Here is a 10,856-nt window from a genome sequence, read left to right as displayed (position 1 = left end):
CAGCCATGTCCCACCAACCGTATAAGCCATCCGATATCCCACCACTTTCCACCCTGGGCCAGACCAAATATCTCCTGAGCACCAATGTGTATGGAAATTGGAGAGTCCCGTCGTAAAACAATAGGCTTTTCCGGGGCATGCACAACTTTCACAACTTTCCACCAACTGCAACGTACTGCTGCTCATCATCCTGGTACGTAATGTGACACCCTCGTACTCGGTGGGGTTTGGTGAGTGGATGCCCAGCAAAACCAAGTTGTGCATGGTTTGTAGGAGGAAGAGGGAACCCGAGTCAGCGGACCCATGAAATTTCTCGGACCGACTTTAGGACTCGGCTAAAGGGTTTTCGGTACAATAGTAAAATGTTCTCCCATGCTGACGCTCTCTTCTCATTCCACACGGCCTCGTTAGTACTGCCACCACTTCTTATTTGCTATGATGAGCATGCAGCCTAAAACCAAGTTGAGCAAGAACGCCGACTTTCCAATTTTCATTTGCAAGGCTTGGAGAGCAACAATATCGGATTCTTGAGTTTTCACCATCCATGGAAGTTTTCAATTGTCATCCATTCAGATGACGGGAGATTGGATTACAATCAATTAAATTTCAATCAAAGCACCAGCCTGTAGAATTGCAAATTAGGAGCTAGCATGCAATTTCCCATTTCTTCACTTCTGGGTAAAATACGTAGAAATGAGGAAATCATGCTCAAAACTGGAGGATGTAGTGACAAAATAAATACTCTCAACAAACAATACACTGCACCCGTACCTACGATTAGTTTGGGTATATGATTGGTTTTCCATGTACCGATGATTAGTTTTTCCAAAGTAAACCAACAAATCGTTGGTCTATGAGTTGCATAAATATGCAATTTTATTAAACCCAATAAAGAAAAACAATATGCAAAAATAATTAAGATTTCAAATAATCATCAAGAAGAAAAATAACAAATTACGCATATGTATGTAAATACATATGTAAGTGAATATATACATAAACACAAGCCATACTTATTCAACTTATAGCCTAAAATTTATATAAACTATAATTTATATTAATATACTATTTAGCCAAAGATGCTATTGTGAAACTGGATGATACAACCGACCAAGAGTGCATTTCACATTCCACTCACGCTGTCTGCAGATCGAGAATGTGTAGAGTCAGACTGCATGAGATGTGATGCAGCAGCAGGAGCAGACGAATGGGTGGAAAAAGGTCCAGCCAGCCGCGGAGAAAGTCGTGTTGGTGAAAGTCCTGGTGAAAGCTGTGTTGGTGAAGATTGGGCTGTGATATGGAGGAGAAAACGAGAGAGGAATTTGAGACGGCGAAGGATCTCTGGTCGGAGTGCACATTCTGCCAGAGTCACCTGAAGACGGGAACCCTTTGGTGAAACAGCCTATCCGGGCAGCTCGACTTTCACCAGATTCGGTGAAATTCCTCCAAGGTGGAGATGACTGTGGTTTGGCCTCCTTCCCTCAGCAGGCAGCACGACGGAGCAGGAAGTGCTGTGTGTGTAGAAGGGTAGAAGGAAAGTGGGCTCCTCTCCCCGTGCCTTCAGCAAGGGAGGACGAGTACGAAATCCGGGCATTTCCAATGGTTCGTCAAAGGCGGGTGCGGGTATTTCTGTGTGTTCAGGCTCTAGGTCTGCTCGGAGGAATAACATACAGATACATACATACTTCCGTGTATACGGTGGATAGATGCATATACAAAAGCAAGGAAATATGTGGCAGACGAAGCCAGACAATGATCCCTTATAATTCCTTCAAAGCCATGCAGCCTTCTGCTGCAGACATATCGCCTTCGCCGTCCTTCAAACAACTCCAAAGTTTCTCAAGTATCAGGAACTTTATGTTGCACCATTTATTAAATAATTGAAACATTACTAATTGTAAACTCAAGACTTTCCCTTATCCAAGCTTCACTCAAGTAGATCATGTTTATTGTGCATTTGCATACTGAATACTTACGCTCATCTATGTGTGTCAGTTGAAGCGAAGAGAAATGTGATACCCTTCAGCTTTCACCATACTTTCATCCTCTGAAATCAGCCATAGCCCATCCGTCACCCATCATACATCCCATCTAATTGACTCCATGCCATAATGTCACAAATAATCAAGAGCGCAGAAGGGTCTCGTGACTCAAGCTTGCATAATATGTTCTCACCACCATCTCATTTTGCCATATTTACTCGAATTTAGAACAAGACTCGACACCACTCACTCAGGACAGTGTTTGCATGCATGCATGTACGAGGCCATGTTTTGTGAGTGTATGTATGTCATAGTGTTAATTTGGAAGGAAGGCCGGTGGACCTTGGCGTGGTGGAGGCATTTGTTGGGTGAGGCGGTGTTGGTTTGTTGTGGAGAAAGTCGGCCTAGCCAATGACCTGGGAGTGGAGGGAGCTCGTGGCGGGGAGAAAGTGGCGTCTACGTCAGAGGGCGAGAGTTGACGTCAGCACCCACGTCAGAGCCTCAGCCTCCCCGCCTTTCTCCCCATAATTACAGACGACCGACCCACTGACACCACTGCACCCGGGTAGCCCAGTTCTCTCTCTCACACGAGGAGAAACTTACTACCACCCCACTTTCTCCGGCCCTCATCATCACACACGGCCCTCAACATGAGACTAAACTCGTAAAATAAAATGCTCACTTTCCAACATTCATATGTGCTCGTTCCCATTTAATTTCTACACGTATTTTCCAATAATTCGAGTCTCAGTTGTAGAATATCATCTCATTTCTCAAGATGATGACGAGTAGGACGACGATACTGTTAGAATCACTAGATTGCCCGGTGATTATCGGGTTACGCCAATCCGGCCGTGTTAGGGAACGTTCATAAAATACATAACGCAGCGGGGGGTCGGGCTATTGCTCATCTTGCGCCACATGTTAAAGGGAGAGAGTAACCAGTTGCAAAGGGGGAGGGGTAAAAAATTGAAAACTTTGCGTTACATATTTTATGAACGTTCCCAAACGATAAAGTCTGGTGTTACATAATTTATGGGCTAACATGATAGATGAAGATTGGCTGGAGAGTCTAGCTGTTGACAATTACATGCACCGGGGTCAATCATGCGATGATAGCAAATAAAAACTTTGAGTTTTCTATCCAAATCCAAGGACAACTATCCATGTCGAAGTCGTAATTTGTTACGTTTGCAATGACCTTGCACTTATGTGTAGGCCTCTAATTGTCCTTCTCACCAAAAATGAAATATGCACTCCGACTTGAGTCAAGGTAAATTAGAACAATATTAAAAAGTTTGTGATAGCTCATGCACTGCGCTTTTTTAGTGCTTGCCCGATTTTTAATAATGAATGAAATTCGTGAAGTATGCATATAAATATAATATACCGTCAGGAAATATCTCTTGTTCGACCCACTAAATCGTCACCATATCTGTATACTCTTTTAGAAAAAAGTGTCCTGGACTAAATCTAATTTGGGGGCACTAAATAGGTCAAAGTCTAAATAAAGATTTTCTGTTGCATGATAACCAACAATATGTCCAACCAGCAAAAAGTTGCATAAGTTCAAAAATACAGTAAACATTATTGGTATTTCGTTTATTGAATTATATTAATGACCTTCTATTTGACATAAGCACGAACATCCTGAAAAACAATAGGTATTTATAGCTTATAACTAATGAAAATTTAAATATATCTTCAAATTGATCAGCTATGTAATTAATTATTTTAAGAACAGAACATAATGCATATTACATATAAAATGCTCGTAAAACGGTGAAATTGTACATTCTGTGACACTAATATTACAACACAGAAATTTTACCGTAATCTTATGTACAGATTGTTATTATGAATGAAACACTTGCACATATTTAATTAATGAATACTTTATCCATATCAAAACCACAAGGATGGGCCATTGAAGAATAAATTATAGTTATCAGTCCTCTTGTTTTTCTGGGGGTGGTCCACATGGTTGGAGCATCTTCTCCACGAGGTTAAACCTGACTCTGGCCTTGGACTCGTTCTCCACAATGGCGACATGGTTGAGCAGGTCAAAATGACCCAGGATCGTCGCGTAGGTGTCGCGGTGCTGGTTTGCAAGCCATTCGTGCTTCGTTGTGTCCGCGTGACCTGTCCCAATGTACTTTGACTGTAAATGTTCCAACTGGCTGTGAATGTTATACCGCTCTCCTCCAGACATCGTTGAACCTGAAAAAGACACATTTTGTCTCCCGTTATTAATGAATGTTTGAGAATGAGAAGACCGGGGAGGCAGACAACAATAACAACAAACAATTACTACTAGTAGACCATAGGCTTACCTTCTTAAAGTAATTTTCCAAAAACTTTAAAGTATCCTTAAATTCTGAAAACTAAACAAGTCGACGATATTATTTACCAAATTGCATTTGGAAATGCAAGCACAAAGTTGGCGGTGCGGTGAGCGGAGTTGATTTTTACTCTTGTAGATGGTTCGCTCTGCATAAAACTAAACCCAAATAAACCGTGAACGTGTGATTTGGTTGAAAAAGATCCAAGATTTTTCTCGCCCTTCTTATTTCTTCGTCTTTAAAAAATTTGAAACACCGAGAAGGGTTCTGGTGATCATGGCCGGAGTGATTGCGCGCACAGCTGCGACCCTCGCGAGGGCGCGACCTCCCTTCGCAGCTTCGTCCCTTCACACATCGTCCGTTCGAGCGGCGGACAAATGTAAGTCGCAAAATGGATTAATTAATATGAAATTCGAAATTGTTCATTAACGTAAATTCTAGTTAAATACTTCGAGTTGTGAGTGGTTTTTAGTTTTTGGTCAAACTGATCTCACAAATACTAATAGAAAGTTATTAAAAGAAAGTTTATCGCCGAATTTCTAAAACTGATTTATTATGGATTAGAGAAGTTTATAATTAATATACTTTTAATGTTTCTATATTTCATTTTTAAGTGATGCCTGACCCCTTGGATCACGCAACTGGTTTGGAGCGGAAAGAACTGGAAGCTATCGCTCGAGGAAACGATGTAAGAAGGCGACAAGCAAATTATAAATTTCTTATACATATAAGCAGTCCATTGTCCAGGTTAAGTTCATATTTACCATGCGACCATTTCCTTGATTTGCAGGACCCTTTCATGATGAAGGTATTGAAGCGAGCCGCAGGGACGAAGGACCAGCCCACTCTGATCCCCTCCTTCCATGCGGAGCGACTCGTTGGGTGCGTGTGTCACGAGGACGCCTTCTACATTAACTACATGTGGTTGTACAAGGGCGAACCGAAGCGCTGCGAGTGCGGATACTGGTTTAAGCTTACAAAGGCCGAAGATCCATTCAAATTCAAATAGACAAAACCGAGTCATCTAAACTATATCTTCTAATTCCTTGTTAATAAGTAACGTCTTTATTAGTTGGACATCATAAACCTCGAATGAAAAGTTATGTATAGTCGACTGAACGGCCATCGTTATATTGTCTCCAAAAAGATGTCGTAGATATGCCAATAATACACACCCCAAATTTAGCTAATATTAAATCAATCGCTGTAAAAAATTCTACGTAACTTAATAAAGAAACGTTGAGTGTAAAATTTGAACTTTGGAAACGGGTGATTTATTTCGAACATAGATGTAGCGAGACGCCGGTATTACATAGTATATGACTTATTTACTCCCGAGATCACAACCACAAGACAAGATAACGTCTGTTTTAACAAAACATGGACATAAACGCAATTATTTTCATCGAATAGATTAATTAAGTGTTAATACGACTACTCGATGACACGACGACTGCAAAATCTTTATTTCGTTTCACTTGCTACTTGTGATTAATAAATGGGCACATCTCATAATAATTGGTTTAACAACGTATAGTATTTGTACGTTATTCTTCTAACAGTGTAAATTTTGTTATTTTAGCGACAATTACATGACAAATTAGGTACGCAAACATATAGCCTCCACATCCTAATACATTGAAGTCTTAACACTAGACGCTACTATAATACTAGACAGGACGTGAAATAAATAAAAATTATTTTATTGGTCAGTCTCAATTCCATTTAATTTTTCCACTCGCTTAACTTTTAAACTTGTTGTTGTGTGTGACTCGTGTTTAACCCATCGTCGATCCACTACTAACAATCTGGAATGATTTTAATAACAATGCGGCATAAATTCTCGGATGCTTCTGTTTTGTTTAGGTTAAATAATTAGCCTATGGTAGACTAGCATTTCAACAATCTCTCGTCTAAACAACTTCACATTTTACTAGAAAGCTTGGGAAGGTATTACGTAGTAGTATATCTTCTGAATTGGTCGAGTACTGAATAACATTAAATTTGAGTACATTCATTTTTTCATAAACGGAACACTATTTGAGTGATGTTAGAAATACATGCGTACTATACGTACACATATGTATTCATCTGCGGACGATTGATTGATTACATGATATTGGAAATTTTTGGAATTCTCGATTGTAGTTCTCAATTTGTGCTTTAATCAATTGATCCGTTAAGAACTGCTACATATATATATCGTGAGTTTAGCTCGAAATCGAATTCAAAATTGGAGATACGGAAGGAGCTTGACCAGTCGGTGTGGATATAGACGAAGATGTTGTGGCAACAGATCCTTTACTGGCAAGAAATTGCTCTACTTCTGGACACCGAATTCGTATAGAATCAACAACATCGAGAAGATTTTTAGAGTCCATGGCAAGAACATGAGCAGCAGATAGCATTCCCCTGCACGAATACAAATATAAATTAGTGCCAAATTTTTCAACTACTTGTCAAAATCTGACACCGAACTAACCGGTTCCAGTTTTCACCCAGAGTTGTGGAACTGTACTTTTCCGCGAGGCGCATAGCACTGACTAACTGCAAAGGCAATAATAAATCCAACATTTAATATAATCCAGAGCGTCAAGAGAGAATGACAGTAGTGCACAATAAATTTTCGCTTACCTCTTTCATATCTTTGCTCAAAACTTGATGAGCCATCTCAACCTAAAATTTAAGTGTGAAAAGTTTGTCATCATTATTGCACTAGTTCATAAAAAAAACTTTAATCTGATACAAACCTCATGCTTTGCAACTTCTGGAAAGAAATCCACCACCTCATCCACACTTCCCAACAGTGATCTTAGTTCCAAGCCAACATTTCTAACCAGTTCCAGGTACTCAACTTTCCCCGACCGTTGACCATTATTGACACCCTGAGTAAGCTCCATGATTGCTTTTACGACGGTGGTTGTGCACTGGAACAATTCATTTGCATTTTTCAATTTAGGTTATTGGAAAGTTTGAGATATTCAAAACCAGAAAAGGTTGGGGCGTGTGTTACAATACCCCGGTCATCACAAGTGGGAATTCATTATAGAACTCATCCTCCTTTCACTCTACTCACCGGCCCACCAAACCAACCAACAACTTTATTTTTTTGCTCTATTTACTTTCATTTTTTTGTAATTGATAATGGAGGGGGGCGGGTCAAGGTCAGACGACGACGACTTCCAATTAAGTCAGAGGAAGAGACCACGTGTGGTTAAGAAGAAGAACGTTGCTGGAGCTTCTAATCCTGCTGCTGAACAAAAGACGTGAGTTTTTTCCTCCTCCTCCCAATAATAATTTATTATTCAAATGTATATTTTTATTGTGTATTGCAGTGCCAAAGAAGTGAAGCCTACCCCTGCGCCACTTCTACCCACCCGTGACAAACTATTAACCGTGGAGAAAGCGAAACATCCTCTCGCTCCCCTTGGTCAACTGAATCCGGCTGGGACGGAAGATAAGGAGAAGAGAAAGACCGAAACCGCCAGAAGTTCTGCTCGAAACGACCAGGATTTTCAACCCATGCAGTGGTCATTCGTTGCTCAAGAGGAGGATATGGAGGTGAAGGGAGAGAGACGATTGAGAGATGGGAGGGGAATTAATATTAAAGAGGGGGATTTGGCTGACGAGTTTCAAATCAAATATCCGGTCTCATCGGATGCTCGAGTCGGAAGAATAACAAAAGGTGGGTGAACATTATTATTGGTTGATTACTAAATTATAATAAACATGATGCTATATAGGTGAAGGGGTAGATCTCATTAAACGGATAATACTGGATTTGGCTGGTGTCGAGTCTACCTCCTCTGCCGGTCTGAACGTAGACGAGGCGTCCCCAGAACTTATCTTGACACAAGAAGACGTGGGACTGTCTGATGAGCAAAGGGAACTTCTTTTTACCGAGATTTTTAAGAAAGGTGGTCGTGTCCCTGTCATTGATAAGCCTGGACGGAGTCTCATCATTCATAAAGCCCCCACTACCGGGTTTATTCATTTGTGTGTAGAGAAACCAAAAGTTTCGAACGGAGTAAGCGTTTATCAAGCTTTCAGGCTTTGTACTGAACCCAGTGAGTATATTTCATGTGAATTAATTATTGTTTGTGAAATTCATTAAAATAATGTGTCAATATTATTATATAGAATGCTACCAGTACGAGCAAACACTCTCAACTGATGTCTTTCCAAAATGTATTCATCATCAATCTGAGCCAGTTTACACCGTGGTGAAAGTAACCGACTATAATCGGAGAGACGTGTTGGTCCAACTTCACGTGAAATTTGCACTCTCCGTTAAATTAACTGCATCCGACGAACAGAAGGATGATGTGGCGGAATTTAACCTTGGTCGTGTGTGTACTAGTAACTCGGTTTGGTTAAATTATTGTGCCACGAAAGGTTTAAAAACTCGTCCCATTCCAAAGCCAATTTCCATGACACACTTTGCCAACGAGAGAGACGCTCTCAAAAAGTTGTCATTAGAGTCTGTGAGTGAAATAGATCCGAAAATCTGCATTATTGAGTAAAGAGTTGTCACTTTAACATTATCATTATGTAATTTTAGACAATCGGAATGTTCATGAAACTCGCTCCTGGAACTCAACCCATCATTAATATGGATGATCTCATCCCCCTCTGTTACGGAATGGAGGGTGAGCTTGATGCGCGACTGAAGGAGTTGGGGATAGAGCTCAAAATTCGTCGCCACTTGACACCAGAGGAGAGGGTGCAGGTCAAGTATCCGTTTCCAGGAGAGTACTTCCTCACCAGCACCTTCACAACCACTCCCACCACCACCACCTTCATCACTACCGCAACAGAAGCAGCAGCATTACAAAAACCGGGCAAAGGGAAGTCGTTTTTATATGCCATCATGAGTCGGAACATGTGGTACTTTGGGTGGAGTGATACCCCCGACTTCAAGGACCGTCTCAGAGGAGGCAAAAATGATGGTGCTAGTCTAGTGAGTACAAACGAATCACGGATAAGCGCCAGAAAGACAGGGAATTGGAGATAGATGGACTACGGCAGAGAGATAGAGAGTTAAGTAGAGCAGAAGAATCATGTATCTATCCACCCCCAGTAAAAGCTCCCACCTTGACCTGCTACCTACTCGCCAAGTGTGATGATGATGAGAAGGAGAAGAAGAAGACAAAGACGATTGAGGCTAAAATGATTATTGCAGGTTATGTTGCATACTTGTTAGGGTTGCGTAATCCCATTCGACCTAAGCCTGATCTAGGTTATTCAACAAATAAGTGTGTTACTATAAGTCTTCTTGATTCTACTTCCTGGGGAGAGATCTGTGACTTTGTTAAGTTATTTTGGGGGTTTGAGCCAATGCTGTGCCAATTTAAGAAAGATTAAACTATTTGAGGTTTTTTGTACATGAAGGAAAACTGAATAAAATTATGAGGACTATTAATTATGAAATACCGAGACAGGTACATACCTGTCTCGGTATTTCTGATCTCCAGTAAGTCTGCGGAATAATCAGAGTGTGTATGTAAATATTTAGTTGGGGCCAAAAAGTATACGAAATTAAATAAATTCAAGTTTCTCTTACCTCATAAACCCTGTCATTTGCACGATCGAGGTCTGCAGTCGGGGTGGGTTCCATTTTCTAGAAATGAAAGGAGAACATGTTGTGCGCTAATTTGATTGAGCTGCTTAGAAGATCGTATGAGCAAACATACCTTCACAACGAGCAGTTTGGGGTCAGAGCTGCTTGCCCCATTGTTCAAGGATGATATGGAATCACCAATTTGGGAAAATCCAGACACTCCATTTGGAACATCTCCACATTCGCTATCAGAACGATCTGAAGCGCTGTTCGTGATAGATAATCGTTTCCTCTGCAAATATAAATCCACAAAACAAGGTCAATATATCCTGCTATAGGTTTAGCAAGTAAGTTTTTTGTGTAGTATGAACATGGTATGAACAGAGGGTGAGTGAAACCCCATAAAAGTGGACACGAAAAGTGACGAAAGCCGCCTTGATGTTGCTCTGATAATACACTTTCTCTCAACTTTCTCTGATTATTACTCGTACTTACCAAATTGCTTTCCTCCTCTGCCAGCCATCGACTATCTTCTTCAGACTGTTTTTGCTGCTCGCGTAGTTTGTCTTCCAACTGTTTGTACCGAAGTTCTACCTCTGTTCCATCCAAGCTCCGGTTTTTGAGATCCTATTGAGACAATTCGAATAAATTAGTTCATGGCTACATATACAAGCGCTTGTAGACTTGAAAGCATCCAATAATAATAATGTCATATTCCACCATACAGAATTAAATATGCATACGAGCGAATAAATTCATGGCACCAAGCGATTACTTAATTATTACAAAGAACTCACCCAAAAACCAAAACCAAATCAACAAAATTAATCAACCTTCAACGTACTTGCTGGTACGTGGCATTGAACAAAATCTCAAAAATGCGATCAACAAATCTACATCAAAAAACAAAATGGGACTACATTATTTACTCAACTTGCAGTCCGCCTCATGCATGACGGGATCTGCTTTAAA

The 10,856-nt window shown here is 40.5% G+C and overlaps 3 protein-coding genes across 10 annotated transcripts in view; 2 read left to right on the top strand and 1 right to left on the bottom strand.

Annotated features, from left to right (window-relative positions):
- The first annotated feature begins 4,478 nt into the window (after positions 1 to 4,478).
- Positions 4,479 to 5,581, top strand: LOC110841661 (cytochrome c oxidase subunit 5B, mitochondrial). The gene is made up of 3 exons (XM_022087351.2): positions 4,479 to 4,703; positions 4,939 to 5,012; positions 5,115 to 5,581. Exons 1-3 carry the CDS (start codon positions 4,601 to 4,603, stop codon positions 5,331 to 5,333), a joined length of 396 nt encoding a protein of 131 aa, XP_021943043.1. The 5' UTR covers positions 4,479 to 4,600; the 3' UTR covers positions 5,334 to 5,581.
- Positions 5,582 to 5,766: 185 nt separating this feature from the next.
- LOC110841658 (focal adhesion kinase 1) overlaps positions 5,767 to 10,856 on the bottom strand; it is a 44,838-nt gene continuing 39,748 nt past the window's right edge. For 7 of the 8 annotated variants that reach the window (XM_035850091.1, XM_035850108.1, XM_035850095.1 and 4 more), the window contains 8 exons: positions 10,380 to 10,511; positions 10,018 to 10,176; positions 9,888 to 9,944; positions 9,774 to 9,803; positions 7,075 to 7,251; positions 6,959 to 7,000; positions 6,807 to 6,871; positions 5,767 to 6,736 (listed from right to left, as the gene is read on the bottom strand). In XM_035850091.1, the coding sequence (XP_035705984.1) occupies positions 6,535 to 6,736; positions 6,807 to 6,871; positions 6,959 to 7,000; positions 7,075 to 7,251; positions 9,774 to 9,803; positions 9,888 to 9,944; positions 10,018 to 10,176; positions 10,380 to 10,511 (864 nt within the window). In that variant the 3' untranslated portion in view covers positions 5,767 to 6,534. The remainder of the gene's footprint in view (positions 6,737 to 6,806; positions 6,872 to 6,958; positions 7,001 to 7,074; positions 7,252 to 9,773; positions 9,804 to 9,887; positions 9,945 to 10,017; positions 10,177 to 10,379; positions 10,512 to 10,856) is intronic. The other variant, XM_035850102.1, reaches the window with a different exon arrangement.
- On the top strand, positions 7,251 to 9,814 carry LOC110841660. Its single transcript, XM_035850162.1, has 5 exons — positions 7,251 to 7,590; positions 7,660 to 8,009; positions 8,068 to 8,391; positions 8,465 to 8,808; positions 8,886 to 9,814. The coding sequence occupies exons 1-5, from the start codon at positions 7,469 to 7,471 to the stop codon at positions 9,336 to 9,338; spliced, it is 1,593 nt and encodes a 530-aa protein (XP_035706055.1). The 5' UTR covers positions 7,251 to 7,468; the 3' UTR covers positions 9,339 to 9,814.

This window comes from Folsomia candida, unplaced genomic scaffold (assembly GCF_002217175.1).
Source record: "Folsomia candida strain VU population unplaced genomic scaffold, ASM221717v1 Fcan01_Sc001, whole genome shotgun sequence".
NCBI lineage: Eukaryota > Metazoa > Arthropoda > Collembola > Entomobryomorpha > Isotomidae > Folsomia > Folsomia candida.
Note: the sequence above shows the minus strand (reverse complement) of the source record. Positions and strands in the feature narration are given on the sequence as shown.